The 25859-nt window shown below is 40.4% G+C and overlaps 1 protein-coding gene across 3 annotated transcripts in view; it reads right to left on the bottom strand.

Moving 5' to 3' along the window:
- ADAM12 (ADAM metallopeptidase domain 12) overlaps positions 1-25859 on the bottom strand; it is a 342499-nt gene that overhangs the window by 161249 nt on the left and 155391 nt on the right. For all 3 annotated transcript variants that reach the window (XM_044445563.1, XM_044445564.1, XM_044445565.1), the window contains exons 4-6: positions 22492-22568; positions 3041-3224; positions 4-69 (exon numbers count right to left, since the gene is read on the bottom strand). In XM_044445563.1, the coding sequence (XP_044301498.1) occupies positions 4-69; positions 3041-3224; positions 22492-22568 (327 nt within the window). The remainder of the gene's footprint in view (positions 1-3; positions 70-3040; positions 3225-22491; positions 22569-25859) is intronic.

Raw genomic sequence — 25859 nt, forward strand, 5'->3', positions numbered from 1 at the left:
TACCTCTCGATTATCAGCCACAATAATGAGCTCCACATACTTGGTGGATTTCCGGGATTCCCTCTTGTGCTAGCAAAACAATGGATCAGATGGACGGTGTTAGCATTTCACTGGAATTAAGGTTTCTAGACATTTGTCTCCTACAATACTGCTATATCACAAAACACTTAAATATCACTGACATTAGATATTTTTAAGGTTTTATTATATTTGTACCTACTTTTCTGCAATGGAGTTCTAAGGTACACTCCAGTCTAGCCACTTTCCTAAACCTGCTAAATCTTAGCCAACACATGCGGAGTGGGAACTTTCAAGCAGAGAGGAACGTACTTGCTGTCATTTTGAAAATGTCTCAAACAAAGAATTTCAGTAACTAGGTAGACTAATGCCTGTTCATGCCCTGCCCATTTGCCATTCAAGGACAAAAAGGCTGTTTTTTAGCCAGATTTTGAACATTCTTCTTTTATTTTATATGCAAATATGAGCCTGCTCTCACAGCAATATTTATATTTTTTCCAATTTTATGGCATTTTATCTGCATTTCCGTGTTTATAGACCCGAACGCTCTCTGGGTATTTATCATGAATCATTATGTTCGTATTTTCTGCTACTAGAGTTTGTACAAATGATGTTGGGATACCCAAATATCAAACACAGATGGGGCTACCCATTTTAAGAAAGATTTTGTATTTTTAAAATAGTTTAATCCACTTTGTGGGAAAACTGGCTGAAGGTGCATTTGTTAGAGGTAGTGAACATCCCCTGCTTGTGAATTTTTAGTAGATACTCATAATTCATTATTCATAATAGTCCAAACAAACAAAGACAAGAACCAGTTTCATGCTCCTGTAAGTAAAACCACATGGAATGAAAAATCCTAGGAGATATAAAAATGACAAATATGGCTTTAGCTCATGAACTTGTGGTGTCAGATTAATATTATTAATCTGTTCAATAACTTGCCCGGAGGGTGTGTTTCCTCAATAGACCATTTATTTCTGAAATAACCTAATTATCACTTCTCTCTACTTGCATAGCATGGATAATCATTATCATGGTGCAATCAATTTCCTCATTCATCCAAGAATGTACTTTCTTTAAAGATGAAATAATTAAACAACATAACATATATACAGATTATGGGAATGCAAAGAAAAAAACCCAACCTCATTAGGTTCTTGTTGTACCACATTATTTAGCTGTTTGTTTAAGAGTTTTTGCTGAACTTAGTGTCAGAACAGCTGGGCAGAATAGTGCAAGACACTGGCTAGGTTTATAGGGCATGAGAAGTGAAAGTTCAGGTTGAAATATGTGTGGGGTGTGGATTTTTGGTTTTGGGTATGGATTGTTGGACAGTGTGAATCTAGTTGCACTGAATCTAACTATGAACAACATAAAGTTCAGGAACCAACTTCAAAACATGATTGTTCATGGTTTCTTAGTATGGCTGAGTTCACACAACACAGCAATCCACAATTCAACATGCCATGGTTTAACAGCATCCCACACTCAACTCAAACTAAACCTGTACTCTCTCATGTTGTCTGAACCAGGTCATTACATCAAGGTTCTCAAGTTGCCTTCAAATAGAGGCTCTCAAAGGAGCAGGCTTCTCTTGTTTTTCTCAGTGGGTGAGGAAGCCAAGCCTCAGAGGCCATGCTTTGAGGTAGTGCCTCCCAACAGAGCTGGCTTCTGTCTCCCCTTCCTCTTTGTTGAGGGACATGTGTGGAATGCCATGCCTGGAGCCTTGGCAGACTGCATATGGAGGCTTGGCAGGCCCAGTCCATGGGTCTCCACTGTTATTTTGAATGTTGATTGCCTCCCGAAAACAAACAGCTTCTCAATAAGATGATAAATGGATATAATCTCCTAGGAATCTTAAAAAATAATAAGAGTACCTTTTATCAGATGAATTGTAAAAATATTTTCTTGGTTGATGTATTCATATAGTTTCAATAAACAAGAACTATTTGAACATTTACTGGTGTAGGCTTAGCATATGAAATGGTAACATGGATTTTTGAAGTATGTAGTAAGGAGAAACAATATTTGCAAATGCACTTTTTAATACTAATGCAATGCAAAACACATTTGTTCCAATGCATAAATAGCATCCCTTGATGCTGGCTTGGCTGGTATATCTAATTCAGAACTTAATAAAAATGATAAGTGGGCTATATAGCCAGTGTGCCTTATACACTGTAATTCTTTTCATGCAATAACTACTACAGGCAGATTTCTGCTTCCATGCTAATCCCTGATGTCTAATACAACCCACTCTTGAATGCTAACTTCATGTGTACATAAATTTGTGGTGGTATTTATTCCATCTGCTCATGCTCCTTTCCATATTATTGCATGCTACTCTCAGTTTTGCTTCAAGGATTAGGGTTGCTTCAAGTGTATTCCTCCTTCACATAACCAAATTACAAATGAAATGCCAATGTAGAGAACCTAATCTACCTACTTATACTTTCTTAGTAGAAATTACTGGACTATTTATACTTCTAGATAGTATTTGATTGTAGAATTACTGAAATTATACTCTTCTTCACTCCTTGGAAGAACTAATATCCACTCTACTGGATGTTTTGCTTTCTAAATTTGGAGCTTGTCACTACATTTTCAGTGGGAAAAGGTATCTATCATCAACATGTGCTTCTCTGTCAGTCCACTAACAGAAAATGTTCACCAAAGAGTTTCCTAAAGCATTTAGTCAGCTTATGTCAAAATGCTTGCTTGACAAAAATATTCTATATGTTCTAACGAATTGGGAACAAACTCTCTGAAATGGTTGCCAAAGAGGATTTACAAAATGATAGATACACAGGATAATAACCCTGTGGATGTGAAACATTTGACAATGATACTGTGTACAAAGTAGTATAGCTTCTCCTAGTCTTCTCTATTTTTATCTTATATTATGGCAATATGGCTTGATCAGATTTCACCTCAGTATTGGAGGCTTAATATCAGATTTGTCTATATTGGTTTTTCTTTTCTTTTTTTTAACATAAAGAACAATTCGCTTCCCACTTACTCTGTGAGTAAACATATGGGTTGGCTGTGCAGTATTCCTTGCTGTGACACCTGAAAGGTTGAGATGATGGCCACAAGAACCGGGAGCTAGTTTCAGATTTTTTGCTTGGTAGAGTATATGTTCATTTGTAGCACCATCCAGTGGCTCCAAAATATAAGCTTTATCTTCAAATAAAATAAATCCCCTGTGATATAAAAGGTAAAAATTATGATGCTGAGGTATATTTTATTAATTGTTCACAGGTAAGTGACAGATTTTAAATTAATATGAAAGAGTAGCATATGTTTAGGACAAAGCCTGATAGGGCACAAGCTATAAAGTCTGTATGTTTGTAATCCTGGCATACAGTTCATTTCACTAGAGTTACTATTTTTTGATGCTTAAACCTTGCAGCCTAGTGTCAAACTGTGTTTGCATTTCTCATAATGCCTTATCATTTCTTCAGCATTTGCAATGGCCTAGCTTGAAAAGATACCAAACAAAAATTAATGAAAGCAGGTAATATTGTTTTTAGGGTCCTTAATGTTTAATTCAGCATGCCTAATTGTATTATTAATGAATAAATAAAACTGTCTATCTACAGCAACTTAAATTAGAACCAACTCACAAAACAAAATTGGTGTTTTGAGAACATAGAAATGGAATCTGTGAAGCATTCATTGCTCAGCAATATGCTTATGTAATTGCTTCACTCTATGACCAACACAATGTTCAACCAATGCCATCCATGCCCGGTTAAAAATGGTAGTCTTGTATTTATATCTACAATATCATCAGTCTTAGTACCAGTGCTATTCTGCATTTAAAGGAAAAATGCAAGTAAAATACATACACATTAATAAAATCACAATGAAACTATAGCAAAGATGAGGGGAAATCTCAGCACCAGAAAGCAGACAAGCCTTAAAGTACAGGAGATGGAAGAGAAGGGAGAAGCTAAGCAGAAACCATTTTCCATGGATGGAAAAAGCAAACACCATCTTCAGGGCTCTTCTTTAACCCCAAACTATTCCAGCAGTGAGCACACTTTAGATTCAGAGAATGAATGTGGATTATCCTCACAATAGCATTGGAAGGAAGAATAGAACCAGTCACCCCTTTGCTACAAAATACAGGGGAATCCAAGGAAGCCTAGCACTTACCTAGAGCGCTAGATACTCTGCTCTGACCACCCCATGATCCTATTTCCTAGTGGATGAAGAACTCAAGGGGAGTGCCTGGGTGGGGAGAAAGACCATCCATTTTTCTTTAACTGACTTTCCCCGATGGGAATTCCCTTTGGACCACTTTCTGTTTTTGACAAGATATTAGAATGTTGCTATCTGGTATCCTCTCTACAGGAGAGGAACCATTTAAGAAAGCATAATATCTCTTTATCAGAAGAGGCAACTGAACACAGTTTTTCTTCCTTGGTCAGCAACCCCCACTCCACTTCAGTATGTGCACATACACAGATATTATTGATTAATTTAGTTATATTAGGGTTTTATGTGCTTCTGTTGGAATGTATTGATGTTGTTTTTATATTAACTTTTTTGACACTGACATTTGTAATTGTTTGTATTGTTTGAATGGTTATATTTGTATATTCGTTGTTCACTTAATATATTGGGCATTTTGAGCCCAAGTTTATGAGAAAGTATCATACAAATTAAAAAAAGAGTGTTGGCTGGTGTGAGGAGAGAGAGAGAGAGAAAGAGACACAGAGCAAGGACAAGAGAGACTATAGGCTTGTAGTCAGCCTAAGGCCTTGAGGGCTGTGGAAACCCAAAGAGTCAGGGGCAATTTACCTTTTCTCCAGGCTTTTTCAAGGCAGAATTCTAAACAGTTTTTATTTAATCCTTATTACAGTCATACTGTAATTTATAAATATACAAAATGTTTCACTGAGTAACATCAACTATTGTTAGGATTCTTGCCAATTAACCAAAAAGACAGACAGACAGAAAAGTCACTTTTAGAAACACAGAAACAGAGAGAATCAGAAGGGGTCTCCTGGGCCATCTAGTCTGACTCCCGGCTCCAGTCGGATCTGCTCATGACATGTCCACCATGTTCATGGCTAGCCTATCCTTGCACACCCTCACCGATGGGGCCTCAGCCACCTCCCGTGGAAGCCCATTCCATTCCCTTGAGATCCCAAGTTCTTCCTGGCATCCAAGTTGAACCTTGACTCCCTGAGCTTTGCTCCTTTGGAGTGTGTCCTGTCCTCCTCTGTAGGGGAGAACAGGTCAATGAAAAGCTACAACAGGAATATTCGTATCATATAATCATTTAGTTGAAAGGGTCCATTTAGGCTATTGACTCCAGGTAATTTTGAATGTTGTTTCTGTCTTCTAAGATGTTAGGTATCCCATGCAAGACTGTGGCGTCTTCAAATGTGATAATATTTAACTGTAGCTGAATCCACATGTCCAATCCTTCATTGAACCACTAGGTGTTGTAAAGAATTAGCTTTACATATTTGAGAAACATGTCCCTTCTTAGAGAGAGAGAGAGCGAGAGAGAGATGACTGTTCACATAAGTCAAAATGTTATTTCATTTCAGACATACTCTCAATTGTATGCAAGCAAAAATTCTTTGATGACTTAAACTTTCATATCTCGAGGTTTATATGGAGAAAAAAACAACCAAGGATTAAATTAAAAATGCTTCAGGAAGCTAAAAGAAATGGAGGTTTTGGTCTTCCTGATTGGATGTTGTATTATCAAGCATCTGTTTTAACTTGGCTAAAAGAATGGGCAACGTTGCGAAATAAGAGAATTTTGTATCTTGAAGGTCATGACTTGCAGATGGGATGGCATGCTTATATGTGGTATGAAAAAGCTAAGCCACATGGGTCCTTCCTGAGTCATTTTATTAGAAGATCTTTAATGTCAGTGTGGGAAAAACTAAAGCGAAATTGTACAATAAGTTACCAAGATGGCTTTCACCTATGGAAGCTTTTGTATATCCAAATGTATTGAACTTTGAAAAGATCATAAGATATGGCGATATCCTGGATAAGGATGGTGGTCTGAAACTGGAGCAAGAAATACAAGAACAGGGACTTAATATTTCCTGGTGGTATAAGGTGCAGATGCAATCAAGATATGCTAAGGATTGTAAAACATGGGGGTTCTATAGAGACCTAACAGAATTTGATCAAGTGATGCTTAAAACAGATGAGAAAATTATTAAAAGACTATATGATTTTTTACTTGACAGGAAAATGGAAGGAGAACAGGTTAAGGAAACTATGATAATATGGGCACAAAACGTTGGATTTAATGTTGAACTAGAAAAGTGGCCAAAACTATGGGAAAGAAACATTAAAGTAACTTTAGCAACTTTGTATAAAGAAAACTTATATAAAATGTTCTATAGATGGTATTTGTCACCAAGTCAACTAGCTAAGATGTTTCCAAATATGTCAAATAGATGTTGGAAATGTAAACATAAAGTGGGTACTTTTTATCATATGTGGTGGACTTGTGACAACGCAAAAAAGTACTGGATTAAAATACATAGATGGATGGAGGAAATATTACAAAAACCCTTTGCTTTTAAACCCAAAGTTTTCTTGTTAGGCATTATACCGGAAGATGTTAACAGACAGGAAATCTATTTGATGTTGCATCTAATTACAGCGGTGAGGATTGCATTTGCTCAATATTGGAAAAGTGAGGAGCTGTCCACCGATGGATTGATTCTAAGAAAGATCTTGGACTGTGCAGAAATGGATAGACTGACTTTATCGTTGAAGGAGAAAGAGGATACTGATTTCTATCGAACTTGGGACTCTTTTTATAATTGGCTGGAGAAACGGGACTTGGCGTAAATTTAGAGATGTTTTTCAAACTATGATAAACTAACTGGAATTTGATATTAGAATGTTAAAAATATGTAGTAGGAGGTTGACCCAGTGAATCCAATGTTAATGTTTGTGATGTTTGTTTTTGTTTTTTTTAAGTCTTAGTTTTTATTTATATATATATAAAAGAAGCCACACCTATGGTTGAATATATGTTGAGTATAGATGTTCGTTGAACCATGGGTGGTTGTTGTACTGTGAGTTGTGTTGTGTGAACACAGCCAACTTAACAAACCATGATTTGTTAATAATGAACAATCCACAAAGAAAACTCATGTTTTGTTGTATGATTGTGAACTGTAAAAAAAGCAAATAATAACCAAAAGGAAATCAGCACAATCCTCTGTTGAAAAATGGGATTATTTCTCATGGGTGCTAGGTCAATTCTCTCTGGCAAAAGGGGGCTTTCTCCCCTACTGCTCTATGATTGCAGCCAGCACCCTGACCTCTTAAAAAGAGAGAAGGTGTGATTATGTGACAACCCTTGAATGTCTACTTGGGTCTGCACTTAATAGGCCCATGCCTAAGAACTGTGACTTGCTGTTGTAATAGGCTTACTACTGTATCTGAACCAGATACCAGGAGATATGCATTTCTTCTAGAAACTCAGCACTCCAGTGATCTGTCCTGAAGTGCAAATTGTCTCTCTATACCACACCTGCTTCTACTTCTGCAAGGCAGGGATAACACTTAGCTCTCTCAATAGGGTGTTATAAAGCTTAACTGGATCCTCTGCAGAAATCATCTTTAGGAATAAGCAGCATTAATTCCTACTGTTTTCACAAAGTGGCTGAATTCCAGCTTATGTAATTACAGTCAAATTGCCTGTATGGATAAGACCCTCTTTAATTCCTGAACCCAAACAGCTATATGATATTTAATACATATTAGTGTCTTTTTCAGGCAAAGCTGAGTTTCAGACTCTGTTCCTGCCAAGCTAAGAGGGCAAGGTCTTGAAAATATGCACAAGGGAAAACATAAGACAAACTGATCTGGATTATGTGGTTGTATAAGGATTTGGTCTTTTCATACAATTCAATCTGCAATAATCTCCAGGTAGGGCTGCATTAAAAATATGTTTGGAAATCACAACTTCATTTCAGAATGTCTACAAGAAAATAACAAAATGGAAAGAAACACCAATTTTTCCAACTTCCTTTAATTGCCAAGGAGAGCTCCTAATTTTGGCACCCAATCTCTGCTTAATCACTTTCTCTATATTTTATCCTTTTGTGGGATTCATATGGTTAGTTTGACTTGCTAGCATCATTTCTTTCCAAAGTTCAGCTGCATCAGGGTCTCTAGAAACAATATGGCTAATGGGATGGGATATAAATCTAATAAATATATAAATCATATCTGAGCAGATAGCTGTATGTGTCTTCTCTATAACACATAGACATACAAATGCATGCCCATGCATTAAGGTACTACAAAGTGCAAGGTCTACTGTATTACACACAACCAAGTTATGTTTTGAAGTGTTCATAGCATAGTGTGGGACATTCTTTCCTACTGTATCTTTAACCAAAAGAACAATTGCCTACTTGTCTTTTCAATACATGAAGAATAGGCTTGTTTCAGACTAAATTAATGCAGTACAGAGCAACATTCTGTGTTAATAGAAGAGATGGGATTCGCAAAAGGATATTTGGTATCGGGTGAAGAATGTGGAGAACGGGTGAAGTTCCAGAGGACTGGAGGTGGCATCAGTGGTCCCAATTTTCAAAAAGGGTAGTAGAAGGGACATGGGGAATTATAGACCTGTTAGCCTTACGTCCATTGTAGGAAAAACAGTGGAAAGGCTCATAATAGAGAGAGATCTAGTGATGCTAGATAGGAAAGGGAGGCTGACAGCCACACAACACGGCTTCCGCAAAAACAGGTCCTGCCAGACAAACCTTGTGGAATTCTATGACAAGGTTTCACAATGGCTAGATGGAGGGGATGCAGTGGATGTGGTATACCTGGATTTCAGCAAGGCCTTTGACAACGTGCCCCATGATATCCTGGTGGAGAAACTGAGGAGTTTTGGGACACACCAAAGCACTGTCCGGTGGATTAGGGCATGGTTGACTGACCGAAAGCAGAAGGTAACCATTAGCGGGGAATCATCGGGATGGTGGCCAGTGACAAGCGGGGTCCCCCAGGGCTCTGTCCTGGGGCCGATCCTGTTTAATCTTTTCATTAACGACATGGAAGAAGGGGTGAACAGTCTGCTGATCAAATTCGCAGACAACACTAAAACTGGAGCAGTGGCCACAACTGAGGAGCAGGTACTCCAGATCCAAAAGGATCTGGACAGACTATGGAAGTGGTCAGGAGACAACAGGATGGCGTTCGATGTGGATAAGTGCAAGGTCTTGCACTTGGGGCATAGGAATAGCTTTCATAAGTACAGGTTAGGTGACAAGTGGCTGGAGAGCAGCACTTGTGAAAGGGACCTCGGGGTACTGGTTGACTGCAGGCTTAACATGAGTCAGCAGTGTGATGCGGTGGTCAAGAGGGCGAACGCCACCCTTGGTTTCATAGCCAGAAGTGTGGCTTCTAGATCAAGAGAGGTATTACTACCACTCTATATGACTCTGGTGCGTCCGCAACTGGAGTATTGTGCTCAGTTTTGGGCCCCTCATTACAGAAAGGATATAGCCAGGTTAGAGTCAGTGCAGCGTAGGGCCACAAGGTTGGTGGCCGGTTTGCAGGGGATGCTGTATGAGGTGAGACTGAGGGAACTGAGGAAGAGGAGACTCAGAGGGGATATGTTGGCAACATACAGGTATGTGAGAGGATGTCACATGGAGATGGGTAGAGACCTGTTCTCCCCTGCAGAGGAAGGCAGGACGTGCTTCAAAGGAGCAAAGCTCAGGGAACCAACGTTCCATTTGGATGCCAGGAAGCATTTCCTGACAGTTAGGACCCCGAGGGTGTGGAATGGGCTTCCACGAGAGGTCGTTGAGGCCCCATCGGTGTGGGTGTTCAAGGATAGGCTGGACATCTACATGGTGGGCATGTCGTTAGTGGAGCTGGCTGGTGCCGGAGGTCAGACTAGATGGCCTGGGAGACTCTTTCTGACTCGCTCTGTTTCTATGTTTCTATGTATGAGAGAGAGCATGTTCAGAGGACTTTCAGCCCCATGGCTCCAAGACATTGCAAGCCCTGTAACATGAATTGGGTACTACAAGGATACACCTGACAACAGCTAACAGTTTTTCCCAGCCATCTAATTCATAAAAAGTGCTGCAGGCCACTGTTGAATCTGCTTATAGCCCAGATGACACAGCAGGAAGTCAGCAATAGGAATAAACAATACTCTGTATGATTCCCAAAGGCATTTTGCTGGTAGGTGTTGCAAACAGGATATTAGCCCAGATGAACTCTTGATCTGGCATAACAAAGTTGCTTTTAAAAATACTAAGGTCTTGTTTGTCTGCAAGAATGACATGGGCTGCTTGTTTGCAGGCAAGCATAGGTTCCAGATTCAACCTATGTTTCCAGGTGGGACTTGGAAAGAATCTTGATGGGCACTCTGGAAGGAGCTTCTTGCCAGTCAGTGGGGACAGTCTTGGGCTAGATGCACCAGTGTATTGATCTGATATTTGTCGGTTGTGTGCAAAAATACTTACGGCATTAGTAACATTGATATTATTCCATAGGTACATACCTACATATACATACATATTTGCACACATACATGCAAATATATAATAGTGTAATAGTAAGAATAATATTATCACCCCAGGTGAGATCCCATGTGATCACTCAATGTGACTTTGTTTTGAGCTTTTGGCTGCATATTTGCTTTGTAATCTTTGTGCCTTATGATTAAAATATGCAAAGGGCAGAATATTGTGGGTAAAACTAATAATCTTTTCTTGGAAGTAGCAGCACAATGGCGTCCCTATTTTAAATCCCTTTCCTGTTAAAATGAATCCATTTTTTCCTAGTAAATGCATAGCAACAGTACCACTGGTGGCTGCAGGTCTGTTCCACAGTACAGAATGTCTGTATCACCCACGTCCAGAGACACTTAGTTAGACAGATTAATTTTTTCTCATTGCAAGCCCTATTTTATCCAGCATGCCCGCCTACGCTGGGTTATCCTCAGTCCAAAAGCTGGACTTACAGTGTGAGTGATAATACTAATACGATTAACAGTCCTACATGGTGGTGTCAAGGTACTGTAATTGTCTTATCAGCAAAAGCTTTGTGCATAACTTCCCCTGGTACACATCATTTAAAGGAAAAGGGGGAAAAAAGCAGAGGGGCTTACCAGCAATCACACTTAGTGGATTTTTCTAAAAAAAATGTCAGGAAAAAATGTCCTCATGTCCTCAGACTTAGGATGATACATAGGGGTGTGTGTACACATCCTTGTGTTTCTCTGTGAATATGCTCATACCAATCCAAGAACCACAAAATACATTGTTTCAAGCTTTCATTTGGCTAAAATGTTCCACAGATTTAAATAGTAGCATGAATGCTAAATTGCTATACAAAAGAACTTCGTAACTTCAGATTCTGAAATCAGAGCAGAAGAGCTATTGAAACTTGCTTTTCTTAACTTATTCCTATTTCATAATTTGACTTCTTATAGTTTAAAATCATTGCAATACTCAAGCAATTGAAGGCAGGGTTTGGAAGGAATGAAGCAATGGTGGGGATATGTAAAAAATCAGAGAAAGGACAAGAGATACAGTAACAGTTCTGCAAGATCCTTTCTTCAGAAAATGTGAAATAGACTTAGTTCAGCTCCTGTCCAACAAGGGAAGCTTGTAAGTTTTCAAGTGGATCCATTATTTTACTGCTTTGCTTCACATTGTCCAAGAGCGCTGCTTATTCTCTGTGGATTTTTGCAGCGAATAAACTCACTAGCCTGCGCTAAAAACTACTTTGCAAAAACTTAATTCTTTTTAATCAGTGATGCTGATGGATCCTACATCACCTTTCTTGGAAACTGAAGCAATACCGTGCACAATTAGAAACCACAGTGCAGTGTAGTGTCCTCCCATTTGGATCCCATCCTTGCTCAGGGATCCAACCCAGTGGACGTTAACCCAGTGGTATAAGGAGGAATTGTGCTATGGCTGTTCCTACACCACTGGTAAAGGACCTTTTGAAAAAATGGGAAATAACTATTCTTTCAGAAAATTTTCTTGCCTCCTGATTCAAACATTCCTAAACATTTACCAGACACAAGATGGGAGGCTCACACCAAAGCTAATACAACTATCACTGAAAGTTATGCTTAACATTTTTGAAGCCCTCAGACATATTTACCACGATGAAACTGAAGAAGGAGATACTAGACAGGCTGAAAATCTTCTGCAGAAAATGGAAGAATTTGAATTCATTTTCATTCTTCACCTCTGAACTCATTTGCTAGACCAATTTCATAAAGTTAGCAAGGTACTCCAAAGTTCTCAAATTTCATTAAGCACATATGCAAATATTTACAGCTCACTATTGCAGTTCATATCAAACAGTCAAGCTAATTTGATGAAATTGAACAGCAAGCAAAATTTACTCTACTGGATGTAGAGTACAAAACTTTCAAAATAAGGCATAGAGTATAAAACCAAAACAATGATAGGACAGCACCTAAAGCCTTAGACAGACTTTTTCCAAGAGACAAATTTAGGGTAAATTCATTTCTCCCTATCATGGATGCCCTTGAAGCCAACCTAGACAGAAGAACAACAGTGTATAGGAATGTATCTGGCAAATTTTCATTTTTAGTGAGCCTGCAAGCAACCAAGGAACAGATTCACAAAGGCATCGAGATGTTGATCCAAGAGTATCCAAAGGATGTTGACTTTAATCTGGTCAATGAACTCTTGCACTTCCACCTGTACAACAAACAAGTTCACTCTGAAGAAATGTTCAGCCACCAAGCTATGTATCAAATAATATTTCTGGAAAATATTAGAAGCCTTAGACAGCTTTTCCAAATGTGGAAACAATTTTCAGATTGTTCCTGTATGTAATGGTTACTAACTATACTGGAAAAAGATCATAAGAAGGATTAAAACAGTATCAAAACTGTTTGTCTGATCTAATTATTCTCTGCATGGAAAATGATAAACTGTGACTTTCTGAACTTAATGACATAATTGATAAGTTCCAAAAAAGCTCAAAAGAAACCATTCTGGATTTCTATATAGTATAATGTTATAACATAGCTATGATTTCCCTATGAATGTTCTGTGTGAACCTCTTCACTGATTCCATATTTTTGTAAACTTATTAAAGATTATAAATATATACACAATATTTTTATCAATTGTAAAATTTCAGCAATGTTCTACTTTCATTGAGTATTAAGAGAACAAACTTTTGTTAGATAAGAAAACTAAGTTTTTTATTATGTTTGGGCCTCCCAAGGTCTCCTAGCCCAGGTCCTCCAGTTGGTTTAAGGTGCAACTGCATGGGGTGATCCCCCACTGTCAAAATCATCACTCCTGAATTGCAGGTGAAAACTGGCAAAAAGGGTTCCCCCCCACCATCACCACTTTAACAAGGAAGGTGCACCATCTTTATTCTAATGCATAATTGCATTCCCAAAAGCCCTGAAGAAGGAGAGTGCATTTTCATTAAAACAAAGCATGTTTCCCCTGCACACAACATTTTAAAATGGAAAGGCAGCTTTTTCCTGCCACACTGTTATATCCTGTGGTGGTAACTTGCAGGGCAGTGGGAACTGCAAAAACAGTAGGGTAACTGCATGAGAGGTTGCATGTTGCCTATACCTGAGTGAGACAGCTATTTACAGAACCTTCTGAAATGTCCATCAAAATGTACACATTCCATATATAGCTAAAATTTTGAGGTTGTCCCAGGAAAGGACATTGCATAATATATTCAAGTAACATAATCACTGTTTTGCAGTGCTGCTGTTAATTTGTTTTTATCCAGATGTTTCTGATAGCAAAGTACAGATTTTATTATTTATGACCAAAGTAAAATAGAAATATATACCACAGAAAAATAATAATCAAAATAATCCACCCCCTAAACTGAGTTCAGTGTAATGGTAGAAGAGGAAAAGAGGGGTCTATTTGCAATATTCTTTAATTGAAAATGCAGCATTGTAAGCTTTCTGCTACCCTGTGTTGATACAGTAAAAGTTTTGTGTTCCATATTGATATCAATTACTGCTAATTATATTTTATCTTAAACTGGACCACACACATTAAATCTTTCCACAGTAACAGGAATGGCACAGTGGTACTGAAATATCTAAGCAATATTGTTTTACAGAAAAGGGGGAGTTTGGCTGAATTTTGAAACCTAATAAAGCAGCTTCAAGTTTGTTAACTTTTCCTACGCTTTTTAAGGTGTCTGGCAGTTTGCTGTTTTGTTTGTATCTTAACGAGGAAGTGGCCGCATGGTTCATGATATCAATTTTGCAGGAGGATGATTTCTAATTATACATTTCTAGTTCTGGTTCAGGTAATACCTCAATATTAACTCTGGATTATTACTAGATGGTGCTTTCAGACTGTGAATGGGGTTCAATGAGCTAAAGCAACAGGTGACTCTATCTGAAAACTGCCATCATATATGAACATCTGCTAAGGCTGATCTCAGTTGCCAAAGCAGAGATTTGAAGCAGCTTGGAGTCAAAGGGAAATCGATGCATGCAGCAATAAATGGTCCTTTAGGTCAATGCTCAAACACATTGGCAGAGAATCTATTGGTTTGGGGCCCACTGTACTACCTGGCAGTACCAAAAGGAGACTGTGGCTATTCAGTCAGAAACAGCAGAAAAACGGCTAGAGCGTAGGTGGAGGAAATCACGGGATGAATCTGACCGAACACACTTAAGAGCCCACTATCGGGCCTATGCTGTGGCGGTGAGGGCAGCGAAAAAGAGATTTTTTTCCGCTTCCATTGCCTCCTCACAATGCCGTCCGGTGGAGCTCTTTTGAGTGGTGCAAGGCCTGGTTCGCCCAGGCCCGAAAGAAGATCTGATTCCACCCTCAAAGGCCCGCTGTGACGACTTTGCCAGGCATTTCAGGGAGAAAATCACTCAGATTCGTCACGAGCTGGATTCCACTATTGAGTCAGAGGTCTTAAGGGAGACACCAATGCTACCGTCTGGTCCAGAATTATTGGACGAATTTCAGTTACTGCGGCCCAATGATGTGGACAAGGTGCTTGGACGAGTACGTCCCACCACTTGCCTTTTGGACCCTTGCCCGTCTTGGTTAATAAAGGATTCCAAGCACGGGATTGGAACCTGGATCTTGGAAGTGGTTAACGCTTCTCTGAGGGAGGGTCGGGTGCCTGCCCTTTTAAAGGAGGCGGTAGTCCGACCGGTCCTGAAGAAGGCGTCACTGGATCCAGAGATGGCCACCAATTATAGACCAGTGGCCAACATCCCGTTTCTGGGCAAGGTGTTAGAGCGAGTGGTGGTGGGACAACTCCAAGCACTCTTGGATGAAACTGATTATCTGGACCCATTTCAGTCCAGCTTCAGACCCGGGTACGGTACTGAATCTGCCTTGGTTGCCCTGTACGATGACCTGTGCAGGGAGAAGGGCAGGGGGAGTGCGTCCCTGTTGGTTCTCCTGGACTTCTCAGAAGCTTTCAATACCATTGACCATGGTATCCTTCTGGATAGGCTTGCGGGACTGGGGGTCGGAGGCACTGCTTTGCAGTGGTTCCGCTCCTATCTCAATGGCCGATTCCAGAAGGTGGTGCTGGTGGACTATGGCTCTGCGCCATGGCAGCTATGCCATGGAGTACCGCAGGGGTCCATTTTGTCCCCTTTGCTGTTCAACATCTACATGAAACCGCTGGGAGAGGTCATCAGGAGGTGTGGGCTGCGGAATCATCAGTACGCTGATGATACCCAGCTCTACCTCTCGTTTTCCACCAATCCAGGTGAGGCAGTGGCTGTACTGAACCGGTGCCTGGCCGAGGTAATGGGCTGGATGAGGGCCAATAAACTGAAGCTCAATTCAGACAAGACAGAGGTCCTGTTAGTAGGTGGTTCAGGCTTCGGAGAAGGTGAATTGAACCTTGTCCTGAACGGGGTTGCACTCCCTCCTAGGGATAAGGTCCGCAGCTTGGGAGTGCTCCTCGACCCGGAGCTTTCACTTGAAGCTCAGGTAACAGCAGCGGCGAGGAGTGCTTTCCTCCAGCTTCGGCTGATTCATCTGCTGCGCCCCTATCTGGAGTACGACTGCCTCGCAACAGTGACTCATGCACTGGTGACTTCCCGTCTTGACTTCTGTAATGCGCTCTACATGGGGCTACCCTTGAAGACGGTCCGGATACTTCAATTGGTTCAAAATAGAGCTGCCAGGCTGCTGACGGGGACTGGACGTTATGTTCACATGACTCCAGTTCTCCGTCAGCTTCACTGGCTCCCCATTGAAGTCTGGGCCCAATTCAAGGTGTTGGTGATGACCTATAAAGCCCTAAACGGCTTGGGTCCTGGTTACCTGAAGGAACGCTTACATCCATATATGCCCAGCCGCCCCCTGAGATCAGCGGGAGAGGCCCTCCTCCGGGAGCCCTCAGTGAAGGAAATTAGGAGGGTGGTTACTTGGAGGAGGGCTTTCTCAGCGGTGGCGCCTAAGTTATGGAATGCGCTCCCCAGAGAGGTCCGCCTGGCGCCGTCGTTATTTGTTTTTTGGCGCCAGGTGAAGACCTTTTTATTTAAGCAGCATTTGAAATGTTAATACTATTGAATTTTATTTGGCCAGGGTGGCTTATTTTATTCTAATGTATATATTTTAATTGTTATTGTCTTAATTTATTGTGTATTTTATTCTATGCTGTGAGCTGCTCCGAGGCTTTGGCAAGGGGTGGCATAGAAATGTTTTAATAAATAAATAAATAAATACACTTAATTCAAACCCAGCTTTTCTAAGAACATTGACAATGTTTTTAGGAAGTTACAGGATAATAATTTCAAACACCTTTGTGAGCAAACTACAATGTTTCTCCATGGTATATGATCTCAGAGATTCATGGATTGTGTCCCTAAGACAAAAAACCCCCTTCTCCCTCAGCACAGATTGGAGGTAGCTGCCTCAGTTGGCCTCTGGAATACAAGCAGCCAAGCTCCCAGGAATCAAGCATCCAGAGTGAGCAACCAGGGAGAGCAGACAGGAGTTTGGTGGCTGGGAAGGTCCCTTACTTTCTTTGGTGCCCCCCCCTTCTTTTCTCTTTAGTTTCCCCTGCTCATTTGTGGTGTTCTTGTAACATACTCTCATTTACCCATAGAACTGTACTGTTACTGTTTAGCATAGACAGGAGAAAGCACTGGTTGTCACAACAGCCCACCAAGACAGATTCACAAAAGTAGCACAAAGAATGGACCAAGAAGACTCCACGGTGGTGGTGACTTGCAACATCTGTGCAATGTTTGTTTTCTTACCTGAGGGTGACATGGCCTACACGTACAACAAATGCAAACTTGTAGCCTTGATAGAAGAAAAGGTGAGAGCACTAGAACAGAGAGTGACCATCCTCGACGTAATAAAAGAAGATGAAGAGTTCTTAGAGCAGTGGAACTGCAATAGCTAAGAGTAGAACAGAATCAAGAAGTACATCAACAAGCTGAAGCAGAAGACAAAAACTTGAAGGGAAGGTAAAATGAGGAAACTTCCTGGAAAAGGGTGGCAGTTAGGTGCAGAAGAAGATGCTCTGTATCAGTGGAAGCAGTGGAACTCTCAAACTGCTTTAACTTATGAGAAAGTTACGACAAATGAGAAACCCACTGCGAAGAAACTACATGACACACTGAGTAACTCTGAAAAAGAGACAAAAAAGTAAGGAAAAAAGATACCCAAGTTTGCAACCACAAATGGAGGAGAGTGATAATTGTCGAAGATTCCCTCTTTTTCTTAAGTGTTTTTCTATCTCACTCATGTCAGGAAGACTCTTGGAATTGTCAAGTGTGGTGTCTCCCTGAAGCAAAGATCAATGATATAACTAACAGACCAGCAATGCTCATACAACCTACTAATACCTACTAATACACAACCCACTGGCATGCAACCTTTCCTTCTCATTCATGTGGGAACTAATGATACTGCCAACAAGAGCTTTGAGAAAACTACATCAGACTTGGAAAAACTATGAAAACTACATCAGGGTGGAAAATTTGGATTCTGGAACCACAGATTTGGATTCTGGAACCACAGGCTAAGCTTCCTGGAACCTCACAAAGAAAGGAAAGGATGTGCTTGCCACATTATGAAGAAGTAGATCAGGAAGGCTTTAAACTGAATCCTACAGAGGAGGGGGTACATGTACTTAAACTGACAAAGGATTATGAACTACAACACTGAAAGAAACTCTAGCTGGGTCTAACACTAGTGTCCCCAAAAAATTTAGGAAAGAAGCCAGGGAAGAATTCAGTTGGCTTTAGATGTCCATACACCAATGCCCAAGTATGGGAAATAAAGAACATAAACAGGAGTACAGGAGGGCAAATATGACCTAATAGGCATAACTGAATCCTGGTGGAATGACTCCCACGAATGGAATTGAAAAATTGTATGGTATAACCTGTTCAAAAAGAATAGAAGAAACAGAAAAGGAAGTGGAATTGCATTGTATTTTAAAAAATACACATCTCTGTGAAGAAACAGGGAGAAGAGATCATTAATTTCATTGAGTATATCTAGACTAATATGAATGCAGAAAGGAATAAAAGGCACATAGTTGTTGGAATCTATTACTGCCCACCCAATTGAGATGAGGATACAGATGAAACTTTTAAAAAATAAATTGCCAATATTTCACAGAGGCATGATGTCATTATGGGTGGCTTCAATTTCCCTGATATCTGTTGGGAGTCAAACTCTTCCTATGTGGCCCTGCTAAGAAATTCCTGCCATTTGCTGCTGATAACTTCTTTCAGCAGAAAGTAGAAGCAGGAATGAGAGGTATGGCTTTACCTGACCTGATCCTAACCAACAGGAAGCCTTAGTGAACAAAGTAACTGTGAGGAAGTAGGGGGGCTGACCCATTTTCCTGGAGCATTCAGCGGAGCAGGGACAAAGACAATGGGGCATGTCTGGGAATCTGCTTGGGTAGAATGATTCACAGGACTCCAATGGCTGGGATGTGTGGTTGGGCATGCAGCTGTGTGGAATGTTGGCCTGTGAAGGAATAGCTAGGTTGGGTGGAATGATGCACGGAAGGAAGATATAAAGGGGAAGCAGAGGAAGGGAGGAGAGGGAGAGACAGAGAGAGACAGGGAGGGAGGAGAGGGACTGAGGGAGAAACAAACAAGTAGATTTTGCAGACAACCGGATGGAAGCAGCAAGGGGAAACCCTGCAACCAAGACACACAGCCTCCCGTTGCTCTGGGGTGACATTGCTTGTTGCCATAGATATGGGAAGGAGGAAGGGCCAGAGCAAGTGAGGGCTTTGGCACTTTGGGCAGCACAGCTGCAAAAGAAGTTGTAAAACAGCAATAAAGAGGTCCAGTGAGTGAACTGGCTTCCTTGCATGCTTTACAATGGAAGTAAGGGAACAAGTGGGCTAGTGGAACAGTTTAACCAAATCCTTAAGTGGAGGCTTAAAAAGTTTGTATCAACCTATCCACATCAATGGCATATTCTGTTAGGGCTCCTGATGTTTGCAATAAAGGAGGTACCTCAAGCCTCTTTGGGGTTCTCACCTTTTGAGTTGTTATATGGGCAGCACCCCCCGGGGATTCTGGATCTGGTCAAGGAGCATTGGGAAGCCTTAACCCCACAACCCACCTCCACCGTCCAATACATGCTGGATATGAGAAAGCACCTCACTGATCTAGCTCAGCGGATAGAAAGTAACCTGAGGCAGGTCCAAGGGGAGCAGCAGTATTACTATGATCAGCAGGTCCAACCTGGACATTCCGACCAGGCCAACACATTCTCCTGCTCCTACTCATGGGAGGTGCCAAGTTGTTTACACAGTAGCAGGGCCCCTGTGAGGTCATTAGAAAGGTGGGGATGGTAGATTATGAGATATGTCTCACTGATAAGAAGTGCTTTACCATGTAAATCTACTCAAAGCTTGGAAAGAAAGAGAGAGTTCCGGACACCAGGCAGATTGCACACCTGAGGGACCTGAGAACCCAAGGGGACCATCTATCTATCCTGGGAAGTTATCTCTTGATAACTCCAATTCAAATAGCATAAGTCTGGGCTTTGCAGGAAAAGATTGCCAAAGTATTCTTCAACTGGCCTGGATGCAGGGGCCCCTCACATCCAAATAGTCCCTGGGGCCATTACCTGAGTACCAACATGGCCCTACCCACCTCAGCTGAAGCAAGTAATAATAGAGGAGCTAGGGCAAATGTTTCAACTTGGGGTCATAAAGGGGTCAGTGAGCCCTTGGAGAAGTCAGCTGGTCTGATAAGGGTGTCTGCTTCTGTATTAATTTCAGAAAGGTCAACTCTGCATCTAAGTTCAACACCTGCCCCATGCACTGGATAGATGGGTTGCTGGATCCTTTGGGGCAGACTCATTTCCTTTCCGCCTCACTAAGGGATACTGGCAAATTCCATTAACTGAGAAGTCCAAAGAAAACTCAGCCTTTGCCACCCTGTAGGCCTATTTCAATTTAAATATATGCCCTTTGGGTTGGATGGGGCCGCCACCACCTTTCAGCGGCTTATGGACGAAGTCTTGAGACACTTGTCCCATTGTGTGGCTGCCTATAGATGACATTGTGGCATTCAGTTGCACTTGGGAGGAGCACCTAGATCACCTCCAGCACATATTAGCTGCTTTAAGGTGAGCTGGGTTGATGGCTAACCAGAGCAAGTGTAAAATAGCTTGATAAGAGGTACAGAATTTGGGGTACATCATAGGGCATGGTCAGATACAGCCTATGGCAGATAAAGTGGAAAAGTTAAACCAGGGGCCATGGCCTTGCACGAAAAGGGATTCATCAGTTACCACTGGTGATTTATTCCCCTTTCTCCTCCAAAGCTGTCCCTTTGACAGATGCAGTTTAAGAAAAGGCACCATACCCTAGTGTGGTCCAGGAAAATGGAGCAGGCTTTTGAAGACTTGCCTTCTCAGACTTGAAGAACCTGCCTTCTCAGTCAACCCATATTACGGTTGCCAGATTTCTCCCAGCCTTTTATTCTACAGACCAACACCTCAGTTGTGGGCTTGGGGGAGTTCTGACTCATGGGGAAGGGGCATTTCTTTCTTTTTTTGGAAAGAAAGAAATGTGTTTCCTTTGTTAACAAACAGCTCAAATTCAATTTGACTCATCACATCTTTCACTGCATAAATATTTGCATTTATCCAGTGTCATTTGAGTGCTGATCTCTGAACTATTGGGTTGATTGCCTCAGACTTCAGGAATTGGATCCTGGTTTTGTTCCAATTTCAGTATTGGCTTTGAAAATGTAGATCTTATAAGCTAATCAGATTCTGTCAAGGAGTTCACAATTGACCACAACAGGAAGTTCATCAAGGCACAGCTACTGGAGAGGGCAGGAAATGATTAAAAAAAAAAACTGAGAAATAGATAGGCTTTTTCAGGAGCCTAGTCTATATTTAGTCTAAAACAAGTTTATTAACAAAGGACCTTTGTATTTCAAACTAATTTTTGTCTCCATACAATGAGGCCAGGGGAATAACAAATAGAATAAAATCCACTTACATTTTTCTTTATTCACTATTCAAAGTCACTATTTCATTTTTCATTATTAAAACATAATGGATCAAGACATTTTCCAGTCCTAGACTCGTTGTGTTAGAATGACTTCAATCATTTTTTTCTGACACTACTGCTAATGCTCATATTCTTTGTCTCTAGCATTTGATAAAAAGAATCAGACTATTCTCTGATTGAGGAGTTTCAACTTTTAAACTGATAATGGGTAAGAAAACAGGTGCAAAAGCAGATACAGAAGGTGTTATCCCTGAAATTACCAGAGTGGACTATAAAAGCTAAACTGGGGTAATCTGGTTCATTTAAACTGGATAGACTTTCTGTCCATTTTCAATTCAACAGTAAGCAAAATTACACTTAGGACCACATGTTTTTCAGGTGCCAATTTGTACAAATCAGCTAATTTTACACAAGCTGTTCTAAAAGCTCAAGTTTTTCAGGTTCCGATCTGTGTAAAGTGGCCACATCTATTTGTGTGTGCTAATATGCAAATCACCACCTGCTGGAGACAGGCTTGACTGGCTCTGTAACAAATCAATACCAGTGTGGGGCTGGTACTCCAAAATCTAGGGGGAGGAGTAAATTGTGAAAATATGGCACATTTTCACCCTGCATCAGATTCTTTTCCTGTCCTTAATAAAAGCTTACAACAATGCTTGACCTGCCACATGGTATTCACAGGGCCAACTGTTTGTTGTCAGATAGGAGAACAAGATCAAATAAAGCATGGCAAAGCCCAAACAAAAGGCCAGGTCCAAATAGAACCATTTCTTTTTTTACCTTTAAAAGTGACTGCACCCTAGATATTACTATACATCTCATCACTGTAGCTTCTTGACAGCTGAGTAGGCCAGACCAGTACAGTATAGAGATAAAGCAATCAAACTATGGCTTGGGAATTGATTAGCAGACCATGTATTGTTAGAAGCTTTCATGATTTCAGGTTGTCTCACTTACCTGAGTCCAGAACATGTACTCAGACTTACTGCAGACCCAGCATAATCTTGCACATGACCATGGTAGAAGCAATGGCTCTAATTGAACAAAGAGCAGAGCAAAAATCAATCCCTATGTTCTCTGAATGAAAAGATAATGTTTTCTGTTCCTCTTTATACAAAACCTTCCCCTCAAATTCAGATTGCAGAGGAAATCATGTTGAAAACATCCTTCTGCCTGTTTGAAGCAAGGTGTGACCTAATTAATGCATGATTTAAATGCCAATATGTGGCTGTGCCTTTTCAATAAAAAGGCAAAGATCAGACAAGTATTTAAAATATTTCCTCATGGCAACCCTGATCTTTTTATTATGTTATTGGAAAACCATGATGAGAAGCATTTTGTAAAATTAAACAGGAGAGCAAATTATACTGTCATGCACCTTTAGGTTTTCACTGTAGATGTAAATTGTCTTTAGTAATATGAGGCAGATTCATAAGATGTAATTATGCATACTGTGCAATGTAATAAAACCATTCTCTGGCTTTATAGTTTCAGAAAGAAATGGAACATGCGAAGAAGGGTGGGAAGAGAAAGATCATTTTATTAAATTACGCTGAGTTAGAAGCAGCATGCTATTAAGAATAGGAATAACGGAATTCGATTTTCAGAATCAACGGTTCTGTTTCATTTTGTGGCTGACTTATTGTATTTCTTTAATAAATCTAGCTGCTTGCAAAAGGCAACCACAATAGAAGATACATAGTTAATAAAGTTGCAGATTTTTCTGGAATTCAAGGTTAATGCTATTGCTGTTCAAAGATAATATTCGGTTATGGACCTGGTAAGTAACATTTATATTATGACAAGCACATCTGACTGTCTGTCTGTCTGTCTGTGTTAACTTCCTCGAATGCCATGTGGGACCCAAAAGCCCCTTGTCAAAGGTTGCCATCTTATTAGTGCAAGGGAAAATTATTGCTCATATTTCAACTAGACGGTCATCTAACTTTGCTGCTTATTCCTTGGTTCATTCACATCTAAGCTGCATTAATTAACCTTCCCAATATCAGGGCATGGTTTTCAATTACATAGTCTCAGACTGCAGACTTCCAAAGACCACCCCAATTTTGTTAGAGAAAGCAATAATGTTAAAAGATCAGAGTTGATTTTAACAGTTCAGGAATATGAATTATTGGCAAATTTGATTACACTATAAAGAAAATACCGATTTAGCACAAGAGAATGTATCCTTTTTATTTGATGTTGAGTTGTGACTGTGTTATAATCTGCTGGCTGTGCACATTTTATTATTACATTACATTTACATCCTACCTTCTATCTGGATAAAACCAGAATCTGTCTCTCTCTCACACACACACACACACACACACACACACACACACATATATGAGATAACATCTATGAATTAGTTTTTGCCTTCCATATTTTAAAGTGTGGGTGTGTTGTGGGGTTGGAGTATGTGTGTGTGTGAGAGAGAGAGAGAGAGAGAGAGAGAGAGAGAGAGAGAGAGAGAGAGAGAGAGAGAGAGATAAACTAATACATTTTAGAATATATTTAGAGCTAAATATGTTGGCATCTACCTGATCATTAGGTATAAATTGATGACAAGCATGGTGGTTTGGAATGCTGGGTGATGAAAATTTCTAGAGAGGAACAGAGTTACAAGTGGTATAAATTGTCCTCCACATAAAGGCCATATAGATTCAGAGTTGTGAGTCCGTTGATGCAGATGTTTTCTTTTGTATCAAGCATGTTTTCTTTTATTTCAAATTGTGACAAAGATACAGGCTAGCTATCATGAAAAGTTTCTAACTGTCAGAGCAATATGACAGTGAAATCAGTTGCCTGGAGAGATCATGGGATCTCCCACACTGCAGACGTTCAAAAAGAAACTAGACAGTCATCAGAGTGAGATGGTGTAAATTGGTGTTTACAACATCAGGGGTTGGACCAGATGGCTTTCTTGGCCCGTTCCAACTCTACTGTTCTATGATTCTATGTCAGCAACCTTTGCTTGTCCAGTTGAAAGAAACTGTAAATCTGGGTGCATGTGCAGGTGAGTTAAAATGCCTTACAACAAGCTGCTCTAGTTTTCTTTTGGTAAGAAGTACAGATTTATGGTTATAGAATCTTGCTCTCAGGTCCATTGTAGTTTTTCTTACATATTGCGTACAACTTTCATTTTTTCCATTCTATTTTTAGAAAAATCACATCAGTGGAAGTTCATCTTACTGACTGGTTTTCTTGGTAACTGTACGCTTAAAAGAAGTGCTGTCTTGGAACTGCAGGTAATGCAATGCATTGATTTACATTCATGTGATGCTAGGTTCCAAATATCTTGTTTAAGTTCTACTTTAATCATAATTTTACACAAATTGGGTGGTTTTCTAAACACAATGCAAGATAAAGAAATGCAAACACACACACACACACACACACACAGAGAGATAGAGAGGGAGAGGGAGAGGGAGAAAGACTGAAGATCTGCCCCTCACAGGAGAATCCTGTAGAATTAGAAGACTCTAAGAGGGAAGTGTACAATTAAGGGAGAAGTTTAGCTAAAATGAGCTGAAGAAAAGCCAAATAATGCCTCACTATTGCCCATTAAGAACCTACATGCATGCCTGAGCACATCAACAATGGTTGGAAAACTGAAAAAGCAGTATCAATACACATACGTTTAATTTCTACTGTGGTATAACTGCAAAAGCAAAAATGAAAAGAAAAAAAAATCAAGGCTGAAGAGTTGCTCTTCCCAGAGCAAGCAAGCAAGCAATGTCTAGCTGAACAGCCATTGCAAACATGCCAGGCATGATGAAATATATGATGGACTAGTCAGGAACCCCTCTTGATATCTCAATAGAGGAATCTGGTTTACTCAGCCTCTGATATATGTATAATCCTTGTATCTATGGGTTATAGAAACATTATCTCTAGATAATAATCTATCTCTAGATTAGAGATGCATTATCTCTAGATAATGAGCACAGATTATAAAACTTTATTTTATAAAGCTGGGTCTTTTCAGCCTGGAAAAGATGAGACTCAGAGGGGATTTTAGAGTGACATGTAGGTATGTGAAGGGGTGTCACATGGTAGAGGGTTGCGACCTGTTCTCTCCTGCAGCGGAGGAATAGATGCAGTCCAATGGATGAATTCAGATTGAATCTCAGGAAGTACTTCCTGACATTTAGGACCCCTAGGATATAGAATGGGCTTCCACTGGAGGTGGTGGGGGCCCCATCAGTGAGGGTGTTCAAGGAACGACTGGACAACCACATATTGGGTATTACATGAGCAGAGTCAGCTGGAGCCAGGGGTCAGACTTGATGGCTTGGGAGGCCCCTTCTGACTCGCTGTGTTTC

This window comes from Varanus komodoensis, unplaced genomic scaffold (assembly GCF_004798865.1).
Source record: "Varanus komodoensis strain SLA01 unplaced genomic scaffold, ASM479886v1 scaffold49, whole genome shotgun sequence".
NCBI classification, from domain to species: Eukaryota; Metazoa; Chordata; class Lepidosauria; order Squamata; family Varanidae; genus Varanus; species Varanus komodoensis.